The sequence below is a fragment of the Vigna unguiculata genome, chromosome 4 (genome assembly GCF_004118075.2).
Source record: "Vigna unguiculata cultivar IT97K-499-35 chromosome 4, ASM411807v1, whole genome shotgun sequence".
Lineage (NCBI taxonomy): Eukaryota > Viridiplantae > Streptophyta > Magnoliopsida > Fabales > Fabaceae > Vigna > Vigna unguiculata.
The window spans coordinates 37,098,559-37,124,783 of NC_040282.1; the positions used below are offsets into that span (position 1 = coordinate 37,098,559).

The 26,225-nt window shown below is 32.2% G+C and overlaps 1 protein-coding gene across 2 annotated transcripts; it reads left to right on the top strand.

Moving 5' to 3' along the window:
• The first annotated feature begins 1,323 nt into the window (after nucleotides 1–1,323).
• Nucleotides 1,324–20,735, top strand: LOC114180988 (tripeptidyl-peptidase 2-like). Of its 2 annotated transcripts, none has more exons than XM_028067295.1 (34): nucleotides 1,324–1,702; nucleotides 2,780–2,858; nucleotides 2,956–3,029; nucleotides 3,773–3,882; nucleotides 3,987–4,067; nucleotides 4,523–4,609; nucleotides 4,949–5,091; nucleotides 5,886–6,036; nucleotides 6,114–6,236; nucleotides 6,411–6,494; nucleotides 6,595–6,782; nucleotides 6,902–7,076; nucleotides 7,174–7,295; nucleotides 7,391–7,470; nucleotides 8,196–8,254; nucleotides 9,056–9,210; nucleotides 11,996–12,174; nucleotides 12,576–12,688; nucleotides 12,755–12,925; nucleotides 13,420–13,545; nucleotides 13,663–13,763; nucleotides 13,839–13,956; nucleotides 14,415–14,494; nucleotides 15,171–15,243; nucleotides 15,710–15,795; nucleotides 15,867–15,918; nucleotides 15,995–16,129; nucleotides 16,266–16,337; nucleotides 16,961–17,053; nucleotides 17,252–17,347; nucleotides 17,495–17,593; nucleotides 18,538–18,630; nucleotides 19,279–19,515; nucleotides 20,295–20,735. In XM_028067295.1, exons 1-34 carry the CDS (start codon nucleotides 1,489–1,491, stop codon nucleotides 20,451–20,453), a joined length of 4,008 nt encoding a protein of 1,335 aa, XP_027923096.1. In that variant the 5' UTR covers nucleotides 1,324–1,488; the 3' UTR covers nucleotides 20,454–20,735. The 2 variants fall into 2 exon arrangements, with proteins under 2 accessions (XP_027923096.1, XP_027923097.1); XM_028067296.1 differs by having other exon boundaries at nucleotides 19,312–19,515.
• Nucleotides 20,736–26,225: the final 5,490 nt, after the last annotated feature.

Consider the following 26,225-nt stretch of genomic DNA (forward strand, 5'->3'; position numbering starts at 1 on the left):
CAATTTGTAATAGCTTAAATCGAAATATATCCTTTTAATTTTTTTATATTAATTTTTCATTTAATCTCATCCATTAAATGGGTTATAATGATTTAAATTATTATTAAAACAATAATACTTCATTATATAATTATGTAATCCATCTGATTTGATTACTCAGACCACTTTAATCTATTTTGTAAATGTTTAATTTAATTTACTTTTATTTAATGCCAAAAAATAACGTTCGATTGAGATCACCATAATTCTATTTTACCAATATAATATGCAAAACAATAATTGAATGTGTAAAATTAACTTATTTATCCATTTTCTTTTCAATTTCAAAAATTTCAACTTTTAATACTTTTTTTAATTAGTTACTCTGAATTTTTTACTATTCATGAGAATTTGTCTCTTAATCTCATTCACCAGATGCGTTATAATGATATAAATTAATGTTGAAACCATAACACTTCACTTTATAGTTATGGAATCCATCTGATTTGATTCTATGTCTCTAACCACTTTAATCTATTTTGTAAAAATATTTAATTTAATTTACTTTTATTTAATGCCAAAAATATTGGTTCAGTTGAGATCACCATGATTATATTCTACCAACATAATACACAAAGCAATAATTGAAAGTGTAAAATTAACTTATTTATCCATTTCTTTTTCAATTTCAAAAATTTCAACCTTTAATACTCTTTTTTTATTTAGTAACTCTGAATTTTTTACTTTTCATGACAATTTGTCTTTTAATCTCATCCACTAGATGCATTATAATGATTTAAATTAATGTTGAGACGATAACAATTCATTTTATAATTATGGAATCCATCTGATTTGATTCTATGTCTCTAACCACTTTAATCTATTTTGTAAAAATGTTTAATTTGATTTATTTTTATTTAATGATCGGTTCAGTTGAGATTACCATGATTCAATTATACCATTATAGAATCATCATGATTCTATATCTCTAACCACCTTAATCTATTCTGTAAATATTTAATTTAATTTACTTTTATTTAATGTAAAAAAAACGTTCTGTTGAGATCACCATAATTCTATTCTACCAACATTATATACACAACAACAATTCAAAAATTTCAACTTTTAATATTCTTATTTATTTAATAAATCTGAATTTTTTACTTTCATGAGAGTGCTTATTGAGTTTGCACTGTATTATCCTAAATGTAACACTTGGTGAAAATATACCCGTATACATGTTTCTTATGTTTCTGTATTGCACAAAATACGCCACGTCAGATATTTATGCAAAATTACCCAAACACCCTCACTGTCTCTTCATCGCAACAAAACCAACGCCCGACACGACGCAATCAACACTCTCATCACCATCTCCATTTTCATCACTCCTGAGGCTCTGACTCTCATACAATACATATACCGATCGCTCTCGCATACTCAGATACACGAAGAGCTTCGAGCTTGGAGAGCTTTGCATCGAAACGCCGCCGTATCTTGCACAGGTCAATGCCGTGCTCTTCATCCATTTCCACCATCACCGGCGATAAAAGCAGCAACAGCAGTAACAAGAATAGAGATGGTTCTTCCTCTCTGCGCGAGTTCAAGCTGAACGAATCCACTTTCCTTGCTTCGCTCATGCCTAAGAAGGAGATTGGCGTCGATCGTTTCCTCGACGCTCATCCCGAGTACGACGGTCGCGGCGCTCTCATCGCCATCTTCGGTACTCTTGCGCCGTTGACTTTTGCTCCACTATGCGTTCTTCGTCGATTTTTTTTTTTGAACTGTTTTAAAATTCGGATGTTGAAATGTTTGGAAGTGAACAATCGGAAATAATCTCGAGTTGAGGACTGTGTTTGAGTTTTCTTGTGTGATTAGTATGTATTATATTATATTGAAGTTTTGAGAGTGGAGCTAATAAAAACTAAGATGCGTTTCGGAGTTTTGTTTTCGGATTAATTTTGTGTTTGGTTTGCATTTGTCGTGGACTTGATGAAAATAAATTGAAGAGATGCTGAAATTGTTGGAATTTGTTTGTTTTGGAATGGAAGCGATTGGATTTAGTTATGTTCATTTCTGTGGTTTGGCTTTTGGTTAGGTAGTGTTAGGAATCCATGTGCGATTTTGATAGAAATGAGAACGTTGAACAACTTAGAAGAAAACTCGTAAATCCATACGTTATGAGTTGAAGTTGGTGTCTATCCTTTATATGGGTTTGACTTGTGTCTCATTGCTATTGAATCTCAATCCTCTTGAAAAACCCACAGAGAACCCGTTGAAGACTGCTGACTGACGAGAGAACCTGTTGTGGTAACCATGTTGGATTGGTTGGGCTAATGAAGTGTTTTTCAGTGCTTTAAGAATGTTTTGTTTGTAAGGAGTGTTGGTGATTAAGATTTTGTGTTGGGTCAGCATTTATATGTCGGGGATTTGTTGTTGTCTTTGAATCTTTAATTGTTTTTTTGCTAGGATTTAGTGATGAAGATAAACGCTGTGTTCGTCCCAAGCTATGTTTGCATATTTTCTATTTTGGTTATGTCTGGATCCACTTTTCTTGTTTTTTAATGGAAAGTGCGTTACTTCTTCGATGTTCCGTCTAGACTGCAAAGTAATGAAAGTAACCTGCACTTTGTTTTTTTGTTGGCTAGCTGCCCATCTAATCTGCTGATGCTACTAGAATGCCTTTTAGAAAATGATTATGTTGCTTGTATTCTTATGCATGTTTTTCTTATACTATGACTGCATGTGTTAACTCTATATATGCCAAATTTGTTCAATAATTAGATTTGCATGTTTACAGATTCTGGTGTAGACCCAGCTGCTGATGGATTACAGATTACCTCAGATGGGAAGCCAAAAGTTCTCGATGTCATTGATTGGTAAACAGAAAGTACTTCATGTTAGATTTTATCTGATAATTCTTTTAATTGTGTACTGGTTTCTCAATACATATACCGGTACTTTTTGTTTCCTCAGCACAGGGAGTGGTGATATTGATACCTCAAAGGTGGTGAAGGCTGATGCTGACGGTCATATTTGTGGGGCTTCAGGTTAGTGCTTTTGGATGAAGCTAGACAATTATTACAGTGACTAGGTCAGCCTGAAAGCAATTTGATACTCTTGATTGCATATACATTAACGAAATGATTTATAGGATACCCTAGCTAAGAGACAAAGTTCGAATACAATGGCCGGATTGGTTTTGATCTTGTTCTATTGATTTGGATTTCAGTTCTGTAAAATATTATTCTGAAACCGTTTTGAAGAAAATAGTAATCATAAAAATCTGTTTAGATAATTTTTTCCTAGAGTAGTTATAGAATATCATGTTTAATTACAGCCTTCTGTTGATGAGGCAGTGTTCCATTTTTTTTTATTATTTACAGGATAATGATTTTTTTTATGCTTACAGAATAATAATTTGAATACTATCTTTGAACTCTTTTGTTTTCTTGGTTTTGAAGTTCCTACCTTGTCATATATTAAAATAAGTAAACACTTGTCTGTGATGTTTCATTGATTCTTTATTATTTCAGTCAAAAGACTCTTACTGAAAACAGAAACCAAACATGCCCTTAAAGTTTCCTGCTCCAACAAATCTGATGAAGCATTTTGTTTTTCTTGTTTTCTTCTGTTTTCTGATTGCTGTTTTTGTGTGAATGCATGGATCCCCTACTCTGGTGCTTGTTTCTTCCCTTTTCTGTTTAATCAATCGTGTTACTCAAGGGAAATGAACCATTGAATTATTAAGCTCGTGTCTATGGTTCAATCTTTATGAAAAAATATTTTACAGGGGCATCATTGGTTATCAATACATCATGGAAGAATCCTTCTGGTGAATGGCATGTGGGCTATAAATTGGTTTATGAGCTATTCACGGAAACTTTGACTTCTCGTTTGAAGGTTGTATTGCAATTTTATGAAATATTTTAGTTTTTCTTTAGGCTTCATGCCTCTGGTTATTAGATCTAATTTCTGTTTTCTTCTTTTGAATTTTCTATTGGCAGAAAGAAAGAAAGAAAATATGGGATGAGAAAAACCAGGAGGAAATTGCTAAGACTGTAAAACAACTTGCTGACTTTGATCAGGTTCATTGGAAATTTTATTGATTCTTACCAGGACTGTAGAACCTTTAATTACGTATGATGTACTCAAAAGACTTAAACATTTTGTTTAGTAGGCAATGCATATTGTAGGGTCAAGCTGTTTACATCTTCTCCTTTTGTTATTGCACCTTCCTACTTGTGTGCTGCATTGATGTATTCTCTTAATGTTTCTACTGGATGTACTCATCAGTAGTGCTTTTGTGTGCCATTGTCTATTATGAACAGATGATGCTTTAATTTTTTTTTCCTTCTGGATGCTTATTTAATGATTGAAATCTGTTGAGTGGCTGCTGTTTTTTTCTAATAACTAGATGACTTTATAGATGATACTGTTAATTTTATGGATAGCTATCTTGCTACGCTAGATATGATATGTTTGTTTTTATTTTTGTATATCATTTTCTTTCTATATAACTCAAACATGATACGTTTTCTAGCAACACATCAAGGTAGAGGATGTACGTCTTAAAAGGGCCAGGGAAGATATCCAAAATAGACTTGATATTCTGAGAAAACAATCTGAGGTGAGTGCTGAGCACGTAATCTTTCTTGTTTCTCTTTGGTAATCTGCCTTTTCCTGTGCTTGAAATAGAAAATAAATGATTGATTTGATTTTAAAGTGTTATAGGACACTCATAAATGGTGGAATGAGGATGATACAATGATTGTTACTGTATGAAATAATATTGGAAAAATCTTTTTCACCCTGCTCACAGATAATGAAACTCTTATTGTTCTCTATCTCACTTGTCTACTCAAATAAAGAGAAACATTTATACTTGTATTGTATTTGTGCTCCCACCGTGATTTTTGTCAATTGAAATTCCTGGATTTGAAAAAGGTGATGCTGTTTCATGTTTTAGAGCTATGATGATAGAGGGCCTGTCATAGACGCCGTTGTCTGGCATGACGGAGAGGTTTGGAGGGTTGCCCTTGACACACAGAGTCTGGAGGATGATCCAAATAGTGGAAAGCTTGTTGATTTTGTGCCTTTAACTAATTATAGGTACATTTAGTTCCCAGTGTTAATATTTATTATAAATCTTAACCTTAGTTGTGTTAATATTTATTATAATATAAATCTTAATCTAATTTGATAGCTTTTGTCTGGAGATGTCTCATGAAATTGGCAGATAATTTTTTTTTTTGGCAACAAATTTCCTACCACAAAGGACCCTCTGTTTGATTGTCACTGCATGCAGCCCTTGGTTTGGAAACCTTGTTCTATTGATTCCAACCTTGATTTCCTGATATATTTCTACTACAACAAAATGCTACTACAAATGTTGTATATATGAAAAAATGATGTCATCCTTTAAATATAAAGTAAAATGTGAAATGAGTTGGTGAATGGGGTTGAAGTTTCCATGTTCTGTTTTGGAAATTTATTTTAAAACAGTTTGACCCTTTACTTTTATGTGATCATATTAAAACAATATTTTTTTTTTACATTAAAACAATTTAGATTCCATTCTGCAAATACTGCTTCTAAATATATTTGGTTCTTCTTTTGGGGTTTATACATGTTTTACTGTTTATGTCTTACAGAAAAAAATGTCAAATAGACAATTTTCCTAGAAACTAAAAAAGGAGCAACTTAACAAGTGAATTGGAAGAGCTTGGTTCCCACCTTGACTATATTTAATATGTTTTTGAGTTAATTTTCTTTGTCATTGAAGAAAATAAACTTATGCTGTTTATCTATTGAAGCAATTATTGTCATTTTTGTTTCTATTAAGTGGGGTACACATTGAATTCATATATGGTTCCAATGCTAATTGTGACCGCCCATTTTTTCAGAATAGAGAGGAAGTATGGTGTCTTCAGCAAATTAGATGCTTGTACATTTGTTGCTAATGTCTATAATGATGGGAATGTCTTGAGTATCGTAACAGACAGTTCTCCACATGCCACCCATGTTGCTGGTATAGCTACTGCTTTCCACCCAAAGGTACAGATATATAATTTTATCCACATAGTGCAATATTCTTACGAAGAATAGCCTTTTGATATACAAATTGTTTTTAGGAGCCCTTGTTGAATGGAGTTGCACCTGGCGCACAAATAATATCTTGTAAAATTGGGGATTCTCGCTTAGGTTCAATGGAAACAGGAACCGGCTTAACTCGCGCACTGATAGCAGCTGTGGAGGTGCTTCAAAAGTTTCTTTCTTTAGCTGATTATCCTGGATATTCTGACAAGAGAAATATGATTTGCCTTTGATTTTTGCGTTTTTGATGAACTGAGTTTGTTTTTGGATGTTATAACATAACATCTTGCATAAAGAAGAGTTTTAATGATGGACGTTCTACGTTTCCTTTTCAGCATAAGTGTGACCTTATCAACATGAGTTATGGTGAAGGAACATTACTACCAGACTATGGGCGCTTTGTTGACCTTGTGAATGAAGTATTTTCTTAGACTTGTGATTTTAGTTGCCCATCGATATCATTTGCATGTCACTTTTGTATTTTCTTAAGTATTTGATATTCTGGTTGATTTCTTCTAGGTGGTGAACAAGCATCGTTTGATATTTGTGAGCAGTGCTGGTAACAGTGGACCGGGATTGAGCACCGTTGGTGCACCTGGTGGTACTTCCTCAAGTATCATAGGTGTTGGCGCATATGTATCTCCTGCTATGGCTGCTGGTGCTCATTGTGTTGTTGAGCCTCCTTCTGATGGGCTTGAATACACTTGGTATATTTGCTTCGGTTCCCTGAAATCTTCCTAATTGGATGACTTCTTATATCCTTCATCTTTACTGCTGTTACTTATTTTTTAGCATCATTATCATTGTATATTTTTTATGGATACAGGTCTAGCAGAGGACCAACAGCTGATGGAGACCTTGGTGTTTGTGTGAGTGCTCCGGGTGGTGCTGTTGCTCCTGTTCCCACATGGACTCTGCAACGGCGTATGCTCATGAATGGGACATCAATGGCATCACCATCAGCCTGTGGAGGAATTGCATTGGTCATAAGTGCAATGAAGGTTCTTGCATGTGGTTCTTTTGTAGCTTTTCTTATGTAGTTGTCTTTATTTGCACATATATCTCTAGTTTTTGGAATGTGAATTGATTTGCACGCAGGCTGAGGGAATTCCTGTGAGTCCATACAGTGTGAGGATAGCACTTGAAAATACTGCAGTCCCCATAGGTGATCTACCCGAGGATAAATTATCCACTGGACAAGGGCTTATGCAAGTTGACAAGTTAAATAATTTTCCCAATTTTTACTTCAATGGACATTTTATTAAAATGGTAGTTATTTGACATTTATTGACTTCAATCATACACTCCTTGACAGGGCTTTTGAATATATACAGAAGTGTCAAAATGTTCCATGTGTTTGGTATCAAATAAAAATCCAGCAATCTGGAAAAAGTAGTGAGTCTCTATCATTACATTTTACCTTCTCCTTATTTGACCAAATAAAGGAAATATATTATCTATTGTTTTTCCCTTATATTTGTGACCGTAGAAAGTGTAGTGTGTCATTTGTGTACATAAGATTAAAATCATTCATGCGTCTTAAGCTTACGGGATAGTTGGTGTCAGATTTCATTTTAAGACCAATTGACATTAAGTAAAGTTGTCTGACAAATATATAAGCTGGCACTTCAAGACCTGGGGCAGGCGAAGTTACTTTTCCAACACTTCCCCTCCAAGGTTAGCTATAGACTATGACACCATGTTGGATTTCCTCTTAAAACCAATTGTCATTTAGTGAAGTAGCCTAACATGTATATAAGCCACGTTCCAAGACTTGAGGCAGGTGATGTGGGACTTCCCAATGGGTCGCTCATTAAATGATATCAGATCTGAGTTCAATTGTCATTCTTTTAATAAGAGTCTGGGGCCTAGCCTACCATGTGTGACTAAGGGTTCTCAAGTGAGGGGTGTGTTAACATAGAATCATTCGCATGCTTTCACCTAATAGATTGTTGGTTCATGCCCATGGATAAATAATCTAATTACTTAGACAACTTGATGCTCTATTAGGATTAAAGAAATTTGAATTGAAATTAAGAAAGTTTACACAAAACTTGGCTTGGAGGAAAAGCTAGATGGTAGACAAATATCTGATACTTTTTTATGATTACTAATGGCAGATCCTTCATCAAGGGGCATCTACCTTAGGGAGGCTAGTGCTTGCACTCAATCTACCGAGGTGAGATCATTGATCAATTTGTTGTGCATCACTGCATTGTTGATCACAATTATTGAGTCAGATCTTTTGAAAGTTGTAGAGTGAAATTAAAGACGGGAAAACCAATTACTGATGATTTGTACTTCGATCCAATATTGATTAACTGATACAGGAATTGTACCAATGATGAGAAATTGAAGAGTTAACAATGATACTATACTAGTAAATGAAAATGAAATAAAAAATTATTGTCTGTGTCTTGTCTGTTGGTAAAAAGTTGATGAGGAATTGTACGTCTGATACCCCTCTGAGTTTTTTTTTTTTTGTATAAATTTATTTTTTAATACAATTCCACAATATGTTGCTATCAATTTCGTATTGAAAAATGTCTTAAGTTTTGAAAGTTGTTTTCAAAGCTAACAGTTTCTTTTTTCACAAACAGAAAGTAGAAACACCTAGAGACATGTCTTGTTATTCTCTTTCTGTTTTCTTCAAGTCAGGATACAGACTTATTAACAAATGTTAGAAAGCTCAGAATTGTTTTTGAAAACAATAATAATGACCTATCAGCTTTTACAGTTGTCAATATGCCAAACATAATTGTCACCCAATTAATTTGGCTGACTTACCGTGGAATAAGTTTTTGACCGATATATTACATCCTGCAACTTTTGCAAATGTCTTCTCTTGTCATTTCTACTTCTTATGTCATTTCTATTTCCTAAATTTCTAATATTCTCATTAGCTACTTGTATGTTTTACTTCTGGTCCTCTGATTTCAGTAAGTAATTGTTTTAAACTTTTGGTTGAACATATTCACAGTGGACAGTGCAAGTTAATCCAAAATTTCATGAAGATGCTGACAACTTAGAGGATTTGGTTCCATTTGAGGAGTACATTGAATTACATTCTACAGAAGAAACAGTTGTGAAGTCCCCCGACTATCTTTTGCTCACTAATAATGGTCGCAGCTTCAAGTTAGTGTCCTCTACTTTGCCGTTATTTTCATTTGTTTGCACATATTGCCATAATTTTACGTAATTTTGCATTGAATGTATTGATAGAATGGTCTTTGCTCTTGTCTTCTGTTTTTTGTGATAAACAGAAATTAATACACTCCTGATTTGTTATTTCAATATTAATTAATATAATTTATGAGATATGTACTAATGTTTCTGTTGATTAAATTGTTTCCGTTCTGTGTCTTTAGCTTTATGTGTTAATATTTAAATTTTGTACTGCTTTTCCTTAATGAAGTTGTGAGCAAAGTTTTTTGAACAAGATGTAAACACCTTTCTTTCTCTTGGTTTATCTCTATGCTAATAATTTGATGTATGGATTCTGTGAGAAATTGAAATGATTTTCTTACTTTGCCTGTGTTCTGTCAATCCTTCCTGCTCGCTTGGAAACACTTCCTTTGCATTTGTGAAGCAATTGTGTTTTTGTTATCATAATTTTGTTCACGGCATGTTGCTCAATCAATCAATTATAACCATTTCATGTACAACATTACTTGTGTTGAAATAATTATTTCTGCTAGTGTAGTCAGTAGGACTTTAGTAGGGAGTTGAGTGTTGAGTTATCTCTAATCATTGTACAGCAGTCTAGGCCAGTCTCTTAGCTTTTCATCTTTCTATTGTACTAGCTCCTACTCAATATAAATATATGAACATGAGAAGGATCTTTCAAGCCTTCTGAAAACATATTTCTCTGTTTTAATCTCAAGTACTTGTATAATGATTTTGAAGTGGTCACTTTACTTCCTTGCACAATCTTAGTTGTGATTTTCATCTAACCAAGATGACCACAAGCTCATCCAAATAATGCGAGCTTCAAAGATCAATAACCAGCACCCAACTAACTTGGGAGTGAAAAAGAGGCCCCTTAAAATTTCCTAGGATTTCAACGAGAGAAGTGTTAGCAGCACGTTCTAACTCACTAGTATTGGTTGAAAATTTATTAGAAACTATGAAACTATAAGTGGGTTTTGTAAAATACAATGATAGGCACACAGTTTTGTGATTTTCAAGAAGTTTCAGTCAATTATAAAAGTTTGTTACTAGCATTCCTCTTTTAGCAACATTTAATTGATTTTATACCTTTTCCAAAATAGTGGTACACTTCTAGAAGTACTAGCTTATAGAACTTCTAAAATGTTAGTGCAACCTAAATATTGAAGTTTCCCATGTGAACATTGTTGAAAGGGAGAGACATAGATGGAAGAGATGCTGAAAATTGTGTATTACTAAACAAAAAAATTCCATTTTCTATACGCAGATGACAATAAATACATGATATGGTATACTTAAAAATCATATTCTAATAAGGTATTCCTGTAACTACAAAGATCTAATTAAATAAGAAAGATATAAAAAATAAAGTAAATTCTAAGAGATATGCTAAAAGAATTGGTGCAAAACAAGTCATGGAAGATGGTACTTTTTGGTACCATGTTGAGAAAAGAGAAATTAAGACAGCATATGATGAATTCTGTGAGGTCTATATACACGAGCTTTCTTATTATAATAGAGAAGAGATATCATAACAAGGAACAAAATTGATATATAATAATGTGAAATATTTGCAAGATATTTCTATATCAAATCATTTCATATCTCCTTATTTAATGTATTAAATCATATATTCAACATAATCAAATCATATCTCATCAAATCCCCCTCAAGTTGAAGTATACGTATCATATGAGACAAGCTTTTTACTATTGTCATCAACATGAGACCTTGAGGACATAGTAAACTTGTCAGCTAATTAGTTGCTGGAGCTGACAAAATAAATAATGGCAAAATTAGTAGACATTTCCTGGACATGACTTTGTCTTGGTCAAATTGACAATCAATCTTCAATAAGTTTTGTCCTTTCAAATCATGTTTTTAACACCCTCCCTTAAGCTGGAACATATTATTGAGTCAAACATGTTAAAAATAGTCGGAGGGTGTTGGAAGTCCCACATCGATTAGAGATAAGGCCAATTCACAATATATAAGTGAGGTGCAAACCTCACCTTACAAGCCGGTTTTGTGGGGTTGAGTTAGGCTTAAAGCCCACTTCTAACATGGTATCAGAGCTAAGTTAGAGCCTATCCTAACGAACTTTCTTGGACATTTTGTTCCACCCGATATCGGGCTGCTAACGGACCACCCACTAATTTCTTGTCCCACGCACGAGATGAATATACCTCGGCATGAGGGGGTGTGTTGGAAGTCCCACATCGATTAGAGATAAGGTCAATTCATAATATACAAGTGAGGTGCAAACCTCATCTTACAAGCCGGTTTTGTGGGGTTGAGTTAGGCTTAAAGCTCACTTTTAACAGAGAGCATGAAGAATATTGGAGAGCGAAAACGCATAGTTACTAACACGTTGATTACCTGAAAGCAAAAAGTGCTTGCGATGTAGAAGTTACTAATTTCTACTTAGTATAATTGGCACAGGACAAGCAATCCATGAGTGTTTTAATGGAAAATAATTATTTTTTAATTAAAAAGGTCTAAAGTTTAACCAAACAATAGAAATTCAATTGAAACTATAGAATTAGCAGTCTGTTAAAAGTAGTTTACAACAACTTCAAAAAGACAATATCATGTTTACAACTTCATCCTGAAGGAAAATTAACTGTGTTGAACTAAAATATAATTAGGACAGATATCCTTTTTTTAATGGTTATTTGGCTGAGTTTTTGTTTTATAATGTTAATTTGTAGTTCTGTTTTCTTAATGAAAATTTTTTTCCTCCCGTTTTCAGTGTATTGGTCGATCCTTCCAATCTTTCGGATGGTCTTCATTATTTTGAGGTCTATGGTATTGACTACAAAGCTCCATGGCGTGGTCCTCTTTTCAGAATTCCAATCACCATAACAAAGCCTAAGGCTGTAACTAACCTGCCTCCACAAATTTCTTTTTCAAAGTTATTATTCCAGCCAGGTGGGCATTAGTTGATCAACTTTATCTTCATGCTTCTCTTCGTTGGTGTCCTACTAAGGTTTTAAATCTGGGATCTACATGTAATGTGTTATAATTATAAAAATAAAATAAGGAGTTGATCCTATATAATAAGGAATATCTAGATTATATATGTATTATTTCGAACATTTTTATTTAGTCTCTTATCATGCTTTTGTTAATTAGAGGATATTAAATTTCCACTATTAATGGTATTGATTCCTTTTTCCCTATAGTTTTACATAATGCATAGCCACCAGTGGGCGAGACTTAGGAAGGAGATGCTCCTACACACAATGGCCTAATCCATAAACTAATCGTAGACCAAAAAAGGAAGTGCATAAAACTTTCAGTTATTTACTTTTTGTTTCTTGCTTTACTAGGCCATATAGAAAGAAGATACATCGAAGTGCCGCATGGTGCAACTTGGGCTGAAGCAACAATGAAAACATCAGATTTCGACACAGCAAGAAGATTTTATGTGGATGCTGTTCAGGTATGACTTGTGGCTTGAAACTTCGTCAGATTATGGTAATCTTGTTGACACATAATTCTATCCCAGCTGTGCCCACTGCAAAGACCTTTGAAATGGGAGAGTGCTGTAATTTTTCCTTCTCCTGCTGCGAAAAGCTTTGCCTTTAGGGTAGTAAGTGGTCAGACATTGGAACTAGTCATTTCTCAGTTTTGGTCAAGTGGCATAGGAAGTCATGAGTCTGCGAGTGTGGATTTTGAGGTAATAGAATCCTTATGAAGATGAATTTTCCCGCTCTCTGATATTTGGATAGACTAGCTGTTTCTTTTATGAGAAAATGAGTAATCTTCTACATTTTGAATTGTATGACACATGATGATTTTTCCTATTACTTTTGGTAGTTGATGTTAGATGCATTTCATTTCTTTAATATCACCTTGCTTGTATTTGTGTGATGATGGTTGATATTTTTCATTTTTCATCTATACAACAAATCAGGAACTTAATTAACAACAGTTAAAAGGTGAAGGCTGTTGAAATATCTCATGAATAAACATGACTTTTTTCCTTCGTCTTGATACAGTATTTCTTTTGCCCTTTCATATATTGAAGTCTATGAAGAAAGCATAATTGGATCTCTTTCATGAATGATTGTTTGGGCTTCATGTGTGATTTCTTTTATAAAATGGGATATGATGGTGAGTTATTTCATTCTGCACTGAAGATACAATTCTACTGTGTACACAAAATTCCAGGTTGTGTTTCACGGGATAAAAGTCAATCAGGATGTTATACTTGATGGTAGTGATGCACCAGTTAGGATTGACACTGAAACACTACTGGTATCTGAGGAACTTGCACCTGTGGCAATTCTGAACAAGGTTATCTTTTTAAAGCTACTTTTCTGTCCTTATATTTATAATATCCTGTTATGCTATGCTGTTGATTTGAAATACAAATAAGATTTACTTGTTTCCCAATGTGTACGAAACTTTCAGATTAGGGTACCATATCGACCAATAGATTCTAAGATTAGTGCACTTTCAACAGATCGTGACAAACTTCCTTCTGGACAGCAGATACTGGCACTGACTTTGACGTGAGCTATATAAATTTTGTGTCATTTGTCTTTAGATAATGTGAATGGCCTTTTCTCAGTATCCTGATTTTGCAGCTACAAGATCAAATTGGAAGATGGAGCTCAAATAAAACCTCACATACCATTGTTAAATGACCGGATATATGACACTAAATTTGAGTCCCAATTTTACATGATTTCTGACTCAAACAAGGTATATTAATATTTAATTACCTTCTAGAAAGTATAAATTATTTAGGTTAGATATTCTTTTGCTCATTATTATGAATAATAAGATGCATTTAGCTTGGGTTCTTATATAGAAATTATGAGTTTTAATTTTTGCAATTTTTTCGGACTAATTACAATTTACTAATAGTCAGGTTATAAAGTAGTGGGATTTATAACCTATTGGGTGAGAATGCCAGTGTAAGTCTGTAATGGGCTTTGCTACATGATATTTTTTTTTTTTGGGTGTATTCCAACATCTTTTCTATTTGGGTAGCTCTTTCACATGTTTCGAAATACTTTTCTCCAAGGAAATTATCGCATATTTTTCTTTAGCTCCTGGAGAAAGATGGGAAAAAAAATGTTCATTTCTCTAAAATAATGTATACCATGTCTGTTCATGATATATTTTATATCTCTTGCTTTTTCTGTTCTGATTTATAGCGCATATATTCAAGTGGAGATGTCTATCCAAGTTCTTCTAATCTTCCCAAAGGAGAATATACTTTACAGTTATATTTGAGGTACATGTCTTTTTCTTAGCATAAACCCGTGATGAGAATGGACATACTTCTTTGTTCCCGTTGATGCTTTGAATAGACCTGATGGCATTACTTTGTAAATTTTGAAATATATTTCAATTCATTGGTGGCGGTTGAATGCTAGTAGTGAACTAATACTGGTAAGAGAACTTGAAAGTTTGATTTATTTATTATACTTCTAATAAGAAACCAGCATAGCACAATTTGAATGTTTCTTGATTCATAAAATATTTATGCATAAAAGATCATTCAACTTAGTCCCTTACTGATAGAATACCAGTTGAGCTGAATTCTTAAATCTCACAAAATACATACAATACGGCAGTATTTACTATCTGAAGTATGAGCAAACAAAACAGGCACTTTTATCTATATTCCCCCTTATACATACATTTAATAGCATTGAACTTCAACTTACTTTGTCGTACATTGTCAACATGACGGTTATTATTGAACATATTCTAACAATACATAGCTGCTATGATACTTATGATTAAACCTATTCTAATAATAAATTAGCTCCTATTTTCTACCAATAAATGCAAAAATGAGAGTTATCATTACACTTGTTGTATCTAATAAAACATTAGTTTTCACGATTGTTCTTATTGGTTCCCATCACTTGCATTCATAATAGTTTATAATTTATTTGTTTCAGGCATGACAATGTGCAGATTTTGGAAAAGATGAGGCATTTGGTGTTATTCATTGAGCGAAATTTGGAAGAGAAGGTAGTTTATCATATCAATTAAAAGTATTTCACAAATGGACAATTGCTACTGAAGTCTAGAAGAGCTTTTCAACTATGATTGAAGGTTTTTGAAGTAGCTTTGAGAATGTAACTTATGATAAAATTGGGGTCGAGGCATCATAAATCTTATCGAAGGGAGAGTTTTGAAAATATTACTAAATGGTATTTTAATAAATCACGTGGCAGCTGTATTACACAAATCAGATGATGCTGTTGGGTTAGACATACCCAAATTGAAGAAGCTTTTGCCTGGATTCTCGAAGATTTGTAATTCTCCAAATGTTTGACACTTTGTGTTTGAGAATAATTTGTTTGTAGATGCCTTTATCAAAGAGTGCTTCTGCTGTCTAACTGTAAAAAATTCTGTATGGACCACTAGAATTTAGATTATAAGTATTCTTTCTATCTGTTTACTGATTTTCTTTTTTATGTTTTGATTGTTTTAGGATGTAATTCGGTTAAGCTTTTTCTCTCAACCTGATGGCCCCCTGATGGGAAATGGTTCCTTTAAGTCCTCATCACTAGTTCCAGGGTATGTGAGTAGTTTTGTAGCCTTGGTTTAAATTTCTTCGTGTAATTGTGTTGACTTTTTCTTATTGGCAGTATAAAAGAAGGACTGTATATTGGTCCACCACAAAAAGAAAAGCTTCCCAAGGTACATTAGTATCCCCTGTCAACATTTCGGATATTGCTACTGACAGTATATAACGGTGTTTGTAAAATTTCTGCAGAATTCTCCACTCGGATCTGTATTGCTAGGGACAATTTCATATGGGAAGCTATCATTTGCTGGTCAGGGAGAAAATACAAATCCTGAAAAGCACCCTGCTTCGTATACAATTTCTTATATAGTTCCCCCAAATAAGGTGTCTGCCTTAAAGTTACTTTCACATCCCATCCTCATAACTATTTGAGCAAGCATTGAACTGTGCTGTTGTTGAATCAACTATCATATCATATGTAACTAAAGCTAATGTCTAATTACATGTTTTCTTTTGAAAGATTGACGAGGACAAGGGAAAAGGTTCTTCCTTATCTTCCAAGAAGAATGTTTCAGAACGCTTAAACGAAGAGGTACTAAGAAAAGTCATACATTAGCAGAAGAACTTCCTTTGGTTATTTGTTTCCTGTTTTTACCTAAGGTTCAATTCATGCTCTTTTTGAATAACTTTTCTTAAGGCAATTGTGTTCTATTCCATATTTGCACCTTTTCAAAATTCAGCATTTGAAATATTAGTAAATGGATGTGAACGAGGATTTCTCAGTTTCTTCTAGAACTGAAGTTTACTAGTACGCCTATGACTGACTATTTTATTACTGAAGTTCCCCTTTCTTGATTCAAATCAATGGCATTTTATAGAGTATTTTCTACTTGTTGATACTGTATTTGAAAGCCCGTATTTTAGAATATTCCATTATCTTAAATATTAAATTATAAATTGGTTATTCACCCAGTTTATTTAATAATTATAAAAATGAAAAATCTTGACTGAAATGAGTGAATGATATATACACTTCTTTCTTTTATGGTCATTTAAATGCCTTTACCATTTAAGTGGAGCATGTATTTATATTGTATATTATACAAGTTATGAAACAGATGATTGTAAAAATCCTTTATACTTTAATTATGCCTCAAATTTGATAGAATGTTTATCTCATGTTTTGGTGGTTCTTTAATTTTACTTGTCCATCAGGTAAGAGATACTAAAATAAAAGTTCTAGCAAGCTTAAAACAAGAAACTTGTGAAGAGCGCTCGGAGTGGAAAGAGCTATCTGCCTTGCTCAAAGTCAGTACATACAATTTTGTCCAAATTTGTTTTTTGCCTTCATTATATTTTTGTAGTCCCACAGTAATTGGATTATATTCTTTTGCAAGATTTTTTTTTTCTTTTATGTTTTTCAAATTGTAATTGTTTCTATATTTTCTGATAAATTTCATCAGTTGTCCATTAACTAGTACATGAATATGTTATAATTTCTTGCAGTCAGAATATCCAAAGTACACTCCATTACTTGCAACCATTTTGGAAGGTCTAGTTTCTAGGAGTAATGTCAAAGACAAAATTAATCATGATGAAGAGGTACTTGACTATGTCACTTCATAATCCCATTTGCTACCTTAGTTATCTTGGTAATGGTTTGAATCCTAATAGGCTTATATGGAAAATTTATCCTATTGAAGTTTGTGCTGTTGTCAATAAAACTATAAATATGATTGCAATTTTCAGGTGATTGGCGCTGCCGATGAGGTGATTGACAGTATTGATAAAGAAGAGCTGGCAAAATTTTTTGCACTAAAAAATGATCCTGAAGAGGAAGAAGCAGAGGTTCACAATCTTGTCTTTAATAATTGCTATTTCCATCGCCCATTCTGAAATTGTTCCTAAAGAATAGAAGACAGGCAGAAATCCTGTATGTTATTGCATGCATATAATATATTAATACAACAAGGACAGTAAATTAAGGGAGCAATTACAGGTCTCAATGAACTAATTGTAGCCCATCAGCTAATTACAGTGTCTTGAGGACAGTTGTCCTACAGCTACTTTATATATACTGAAACCAACAATTATTAACATGTGCTAAATCCTTCGGTTACACTGGGTTCTACTTTATGGAACTTCAAAATACTGTTATTTATGTTAACTGTTTAATTAAGTATGGATATATAATTACATATGAAATGTGTTCATACTCGGAAGTTCTCAAATAGTATGATATGGGGACTCTGTTGAAAAGACTCTAAATAGATACATTTCTGTAGATTACTTTAAACGCAAACATTGTATAAATTTTTATGGTGTAATTTCAATACAGTGATGGAATCAAATGTTAACATTGTTCTTTACCAAATTTATTATGGAAGTTTATTCTATCTATGTTGATAAATAAATTCTTCACTACCTCCACTCTGCATTGTGGTACTGAAGAATACATTTCAAGAGAGATTTCAGTGAATGCTCGAGGGAAGTTTATTCTATGTTGATAAATAAATTCTTCACTATTTCACTCTGCATTGTGGTACTGAAGCTACATTTCAAGAGAGGTTTCTGTGAATGCTCGAGTGCACATAGCACTCAGCATCCTGATATTTGCATGCGTGAACAAAAATAATATAGCTTATATTTACAAGAATAAAAAAGATGTGGGTTTTTTTCTAATAGTCAATGCTTGATAAATTCCTATTATTTCCTAAGTATATATATTATCATTTCCATCAGTGTCTATTTGCAACTTGTTGGCATTTAATGATCTTTCATTCTCGCTGCAGAATATCCGAAAAAAGATGGAGTTAACCCGAGACCAATTGGCAGAGGCACTATACCAAAAGGGGCTTGCGCTGGCAGAGATTGAGTCTTTAAAGGTTTGTGCTTCTTTATTATTTTTTCTGGTCAGGCTCTTTAAAGCAATTATTGTACATTTTCATCAATAATTTAAATACACGCTAAACTAAGTGAAGAAACATGCCAGATATTATTACAGAAATCTGTTCCATTTGTCATATTAGGCTAATGGAGAGGTTGTTTTATTTTATCCCAGTAGCTATTTGAAGCAATAGTGCTATCTTATACAATTATTGAAAATATACCCAAGAATTGGAAATATCCTTTAATGTGAGGTGACAACTTCAGTATTTTTCTTTTGTGCGTATCAAATATTTAGATATCCAGTTGTATTTCCCTGTGTCACCGCCGCATCATATTAATATAGGACATATTAATATAGGACATTATGGTCGAATAAAATGATTAAATCCCATGGAATGTCTATGTAAAACTTTTCACTTTCTATGGATACTAGTTAAATTCATTATCTTTTGTATGACTACAATACTCACGGGCATGATATTTATGGAATTTTATTACCCGCATTTTCACATACATTCTTCTTGGTAAGTTTACGTTGAGTCATCCGCACTATTCTTGTGATGAAAATGTGGAGACCCTCCTTAAATGCGTCACAGTTCCATTATGATAGTGGTAACATTTAATTATTTTTTTACCAATAAAAGTTGGCAGACTTGACTTGGTGTATATTGTCAAAGGACGGAGATAAGTCCCCAACTTCGGCTGCAACAGAAGGGGCAAAAGGAGGCTTGGACAAAAAACAATCCTCAGATGATCGCAGAGATTTGTTTGAAGAGAATTTTAAAGAACTGAAGAAATGGGTTGATGTGAAGTCACCTAAATATGGAATCCTCTTAGTAACACGAGAGAGGCGAGCTCAAAGACTTGGGACAGCATTGAAGGTATTTTTTGCAAGTCTTGCATTGGTTGCTGCATATAACTCGTCAATTTATTAATTACTAGCTAACTAATAATATCTTATGGACTGTGTCTACTTGGGTGCGTAGACCCGGCACTATTGTTTGATCCTAGGTGAGATTTATTAAGTAGTCAGTCACGCATTATCAGTATTTTAAAACTGGACTAGTTGTCGAATAGCAAAGGGATATCAATGGTTTAACCATAGTTAAACTAGTGCAATATAAATATTTTTAATTTTATTTTATATTACAATAATAAACTGATATATTAATAAAGGAACACATTTATATTTAATCATGAACAGGAACATACCTTAAAATGAGTTCAAACATGTTTTAAAACGATATTAGCCAGTCCTTTTGAAAAAAAAAAGGCAAAAAGTAGAAAGAATGTCTTCTGATTTTACGGACGATATCCTTTGAAAAGAGAAAAAAAAATAAAAGCTCAAAAGGATGTCGTCTGTTTTTTTGATGGTATGAATCGGACACTCAGGAGACTCAGTTTATAGGTCTTGGGTGAAATTGACTGGTATGATCAGTCCTTTTCATCATTTCGTATTGTAACGTGATTAATGATTCCAAGTCACAAAAACTTAATGAGATAGCTCATTATAATTTATAATTAGGGAATCTAAAATCATGAAGTAACTCTTGCGTGTCTTCAATGCAAGTGTGGTTTTATTTTGTTGATCATAGGTTAAAAGGGTAAAGGGACTGGTAAATCACTAACAGCTTCTGAATCTCTTGTCCCCTCGATTCAGGTACTGTGTGACATAATTCAAGATGATGCAGAGCCTGCCAAAAAGAAATTCTTCGATCTGAAACTTTCTTTGCTTGATGAGATTGGGTGGACACATTTAGCTACATATGAGAGACAGTGGATGCATGTGCGTTTCCCTCCAAGCTTGCCTCTTTTCTAGGACATTCCCTTATGTAGGGTTCTCAACAGCAATGTTAGGAGTTTGGAACTATGTCCTTTCCCTCAATATTTAGCATTTGAGGATAATTTATGTAACATTACTCCTTTCACTGTGTGACCTATCTTTTTTCTTTTTGTGGCCATGTGGACATTGGGTATTTCAAACATGACACGGGAGCTTTGCCATTTAAGTTTATTGCCATGTCTTCAATGTTGCTGCCATATCAAAGGTACCGTATATCCGATTTACTTATAATAACTAAATAAAGAGTTTTTGCATATCCTGTTGATTTTGTTCCCTATACCTTTTTCTTTTCAATCTGGAACTATTAGTAGTTTTCTTGGAGAGTATTTATTTCTTCGCCTTTGCATTCTAAAAAGTTCAATCTGAAATTGATGGAGTTCTCAACAAAATTGTAGAGCCAGGAGGATGGAATCTTACTTCCATCTACTATCATTTTTGTTGGGTTTAATGGTTTTTATACTTTGGGGTCACTGAAGAAAAGCAAACACAGATGACCCATTTTTCCTTATGGCCCCCTTCATGCTGTGATTGATAGAGAGAGCAAGGAAATAAATGAAAAATGGTAGAAATAGAAGTGGTTAATGCACAGAAGAAGAAATGGAGTTTAAAACTATATGGTTAAACAAAAATAAAAAACTACTATTTTAGTTTATATTATTAATAATTGTGCATCTTTATTCTATACTTTGTGAGTCTTTACGCTCACATTGGTGGTCTATGTCCAGCCAGAGTCAACCATGGCCAATCAGAAACTGGTCTATGGCCTCAATGGTTGTAGCTGAGTTTGCATATTAAACTGGGGCAATTTCTTCTTGTACATCTACGAAGATTTTTTCCTACATACCCATAAATTATTTTATTTTAGATTGAATAATTTAATTATATTTTAGATTGAACAATTTAAAATATAAATTTTGCGTTTTAGAATGTATAATTAAAAATTCATTTTTTATTTTGTATTTTAAAATGTACAATTTAATATACAATTTTTTGTATTTTGAAATGTAGAATTTTAAATATAAAAATTATAATTGAAATTATAAATTTTGAAACAAAAATTTATGAAAGTGCGACTCCAAATGAAACGGTAGAGGATAAATGAAGGTAAAAAAAAACAAAATAAAAGAATCATTTGAAAAAGTAACATGATTTAATTTAGGTATTACAGAATTTCAATTTATATATACAATAAAATTCATTATGCATGCATACATTATAACCATCGGTCGATCATTATAAGGCAGGGAGGCATGGACCCCCAAATATTTTTGAATTTTTTTTTAAATTATATATATAGTTTTGAAATTTTTTAAAAATTTTGAATTTTTTTAAATTATAGGTAGTATATTTTAGAAATTAATGAAAATTAAATTGTTTGTCTTTCTATTATTTTATAAAATACAATTTAATGTTTAATAGATAATAAAACATAAAATTAAATATAATAAAGAATAAAAATATTTAGGTTTAACTAATCTTTTGGTCACTTTTTTCATCCAAAAATGTCAAGTTGATCCTCAAGTTTTTTCAAACTTTTGAAAATTTGATGTAATTTGGTCATTTTCGTTAAATTTATTGAAGCAAGATCAAGACTTTTCGTCAAAATTGACATTAGGATTATGTTAATTACACGAGCAAAATAAATCATCGAAATTTAACGAAAATGATCAAATTGTATCAGTTTTCAAAATTTAGAATCAAATTCAGACTAAAAAAAATTAGATGACCAACTTAACATTTTTGAACACCACAAGAGTAATTAAACCAAATACTTATTAATAATTTTTTTTCTTTCACATTGTCTTTGTTAGTTTTATACAAATTGTACTCATCTCTCACTCTCATATTTTTTTTTCTTTTTAAAAGAAAAAAAAAGGAAATTAGATATAAACTTATTATTTTTACTCTTATTTCTCATTTGTCCTATTTTTTTTAAGCAAAAAAGGCAACTTTCTTTTATCTTATTTCATAATGAAATATTAATTTAATAGTTAACATTGTTTTTTTTTTCTTATCTCATGAACCTTTTGTATATTCAGTTTTTATGGATATAGAAGAAAAAATAATTTATTATGTGTTTTTTCATAACTAATTTTTAATTGTGACTTAATTATAATATATTTTTCTTTTAATAATTACATTTCTTAATCTTTTATTAGATTATGATAAATTATTTTTAATATTATTTAAAAAAATAGACATATTGATGAAGAATGAAAGAATGGATTCATTGTTTACAAGTGATAATAGGGAAGCTATTCGTGAAGATGAAAACATATAAAGTATATTTCTTCACAACATTATACTAATGATCAAATTGTTTAGTTAAAACCATTTTTGGAAACATTATATTAATGATTCAACAATCTAATGATCAAAGAATTATATTATTTTGGACCCTCTAAATTTTTTGATCAAACCAAAGCTTTTATCTTACATAATGAATTTTACTCAACTCACTAAGTAAATGCACGCATATCTTCAAGCGAACAATTTGATAAAGTTAGATGACTTAATAACCAAAACTAGATTTTATTAAACAAATTTTTACACACATATAATTATAATAAAATTATTGTGATTTAAAAGAAAGTTTACAAAAGTTCATAGCAATTTAAAAAAAAGAGGATCTTTTCATTTATATATATATATATATATATATATATATATATATATATATATATATATATATATAAAAGTACCACCAATTATAAAATAATTATTCATAAGTAAAACTCACAAAAATACACATGATTATAATAAAAACACATTTCACCATCTAATATATTATTTTTAACTATAGATCAACATATGGATCCAAGTATCTCAAAAATTCAACTAACATCATGGAGAATATAACCTCAACTCCTAAATCATGGTATGTTTAAGTGATCAAATATTTAGACACATGCGTTTCTTCTAATATGCAATAAATTATGAATCAATTTCTCACCACCTAATATTTTAATCTACATAATTTAAACAAATGTGTTTGTACTTAATACACACGTCCAAACAATAATTCACATATCATTGTAGGTTTGTGACCTCCACTAAATTCATATCATTTATGAATATTACCCAGAAACATTCACTTTAAACCATAACATTTAATATAATGAAAATATGTTATTGGAGTCTCCTCACTCAACTTGTGTAGTGTTGAGCTTAGGTTTCTCAAGCAATATATTTCATAGTAATAATTGAACATACTCATTTACCTTACTTAAAAAAATAAATAGGAGACTAACATAAACAGTATAACTTCATTACTTGTGCGAGAAGCTTTCATATAAGAGAGGAGTTTTCATACCTCTCTTTTCCTCAAATTTTGACTCTTAACTTAAGTGAGAAGAAATATAACTCAAGCTTCTAAATTGATCAAACTTGAGTCATAGGTTAAACTAGTTGGAAAAATCACTTTTCTCTATTATCTAAACCATAAAGAGTTCAAAACACTAAAAAAAATTGTTCAGAATATTTGATTCTTAAAAAGATAAAAAAAATGAATTAAAATTTAAAAGAACAAGAGCGAAGGAAAGTAAAAGAGAAAGGATGTATGAAAAGAGATAAAAATCTAGACGAAGAATGTGAAAAAAAGAAAAGATAATTGGATCTAATCCTAAGGTTTTACACTTTAATTAGAACAATGCATAGATCAAAACATCATTTACACTCTATTTCCAACTTAAATTGGATGTAAATATTAATAAATTTAACATAAATTTTGGTTTATTTATTCTACGTACCTCCTAGAAAATTTAAGGTATGTTTAGAGAAAAATACAAAAATTTAATATATAAATAAATGAGTTTCTCTATAAATTAAAAATAATTTATGCATAAATTAGTTTATAAAAACTTTATCGTATAACTTTTTTAAATTAATATTTTTTAAACTTTATGTATAAAGAAATTTTAATTTATAGTAAATCATTATATTTGTTTTCTTTTATTTTAATATTATAAATATCCTTATTAAAAAAAGGTTTGTTTAAGTATACTTCACTTCAAACTAAAAAATAAAGACAATACACTTATCAAATAATTGGTCTATAAGACTCATAGGGTCAATAAGTTCTCGTTGCATGCCAATGCCAAGTCATCAAATGCGAGCTTTTTTTATAATTTTAGACATTTTAACATTATAAATAATTCTATTTCCTTCTTTCTAAAAAAAATTCTTTATCTTCTCTTTATCTTTACCGGCTTAATCTCACCCTTCTTTACCAGCCCAGTATTGTTTTTAGTAGAATTGTTCTCCAAATGGAGCTTCAAGTGTCTAGCAACCTCTTATGTGAACGGAAAGCATATCAGAGGAAAAGAATAATTAAAGTAAGATGAAGCTTTAGTTAGTAGGTTTATAGTAGAATTCTGCATTTTTGGGGGGATTTCATTGCATTATCTTCCATTGCATGTTGATTTTAGGGCTTTTGGTTTGCATGTTTAGTCTTATGTTTGAGGTTTTGAGGTTGCATGCAAGATTAAAGTTCTCAATGAAAAATCGAAGAACATCATTTATAGAATTTGAAGGATGTCAAGTTCAATTGTGTCTAGTGTTCTTCAGAGACATGTTAGCGAAAACAATTTGTTGCATTGACATGTTCTCTAGTCAATGCAAAATTGAAGATTTTTTTTTCTGTTCATTTAATGTTCTCTAGTAAAACATAGAGGTTAGGTAACGTCACTTACACATGTTTCTGACATTTCTTTTGAGCAGGTTAAGTCTGGAACCTCTGTTTATGAGAGTATCATTTAAGTTGCTTCAATAAGTGTTTTATGTCAAACAAATTCACTTAAATGATGGTTTAATTTGAGTCGTTTAAGTGAGACACCAGTGTAGGAAAGAGTTTTGGCTGCTATTATTTAAACTATTTTGCTTCGTTTTAAGACTTGAGGTATATCCCGTCGAAGTAAAAAAGGTTGACCTTTCTGTCTTGGTTATGAACCGAAGCATATTCATCCTTTACTGCTTCGATTTTAGTGACAATCGAGGCCTAAAAGGCATTAAAAATTTTAAAAAATAAATAAAGTGGAATCATCTTTCCGCCTCAATTATGGGGGCAACCAGCATTAACTACAACGACAATAGTGGCACAACTACAACAACCTCCCTCCTTCTCACCAATGTCGATGCACCAATGGTGGTCTTCGAGTGTAGCAGCGGCTACAACATGATGCCACAATAAGAGCAGCGACGACACTAGGCACAAGTGCAGATTGACGGACTTGATGCAAGGAAGAAGACACACAATGGCAGACGTGATACGAGGAAGAAGACACACAATGGCAGACATGATACGAGGAAGAAGACGCGTAGAAGCAATGGCGGACACACAATGTAGTGGCTGGCTCGAGGGAGAAGAAGAAGACGGGAGGAAGAAGACCCATTATGTGTTGTGGTGGTGAAAGACGAAGACAAAGTGCAGAGAAAATGGAGAAGAAGAAGTCCCTCTTGCGCAAGGAAGGAGACTAAGTGCAGTTTATTTCTGATTTAGGGTTTTTCTACCCTAACCATTCTGCCTCGGTTGAATTAAAAACTAAGGCATAACAAATTTTTCTGCCTCGATTAACACATGACTAAGGCATAACACCCTATTTTGCCTCGGTTCCAAGAAAATTGAGGCCATAAAGTGTATAAAAAAATTAAAAAACAAATTACTTTTTTGACTGCATAAGTTTATCTATCTCAAGTTCACACAAAATCGAAGTAGATAACCAGTTTATGCCTCGGGTCCTCCCCAACCAA

Bases quoted from the DNA above. Each gene is read 5' to 3' on its own strand.
- LOC114180988 (XM_028067295.1), top strand. From the start codon at position 1,489: ATGCCGTGCTCTTCATCCATTTCCACCATCACCGGCGATAAAAGCAGC. The intron at 7,077-7,173 runs GTTCTTGCATGT...ATTTGCACGCAG, and splicing joins TGGTCATAAGTGCAATGAAG to GCTGAGGGAATTCCTGTGAG. The intron at 14,495-15,170 runs GTACATGTCTTT...TATTTGTTTCAG, and splicing joins ACTTTACAGTTATATTTGAG to GCATGACAATGTGCAGATTT.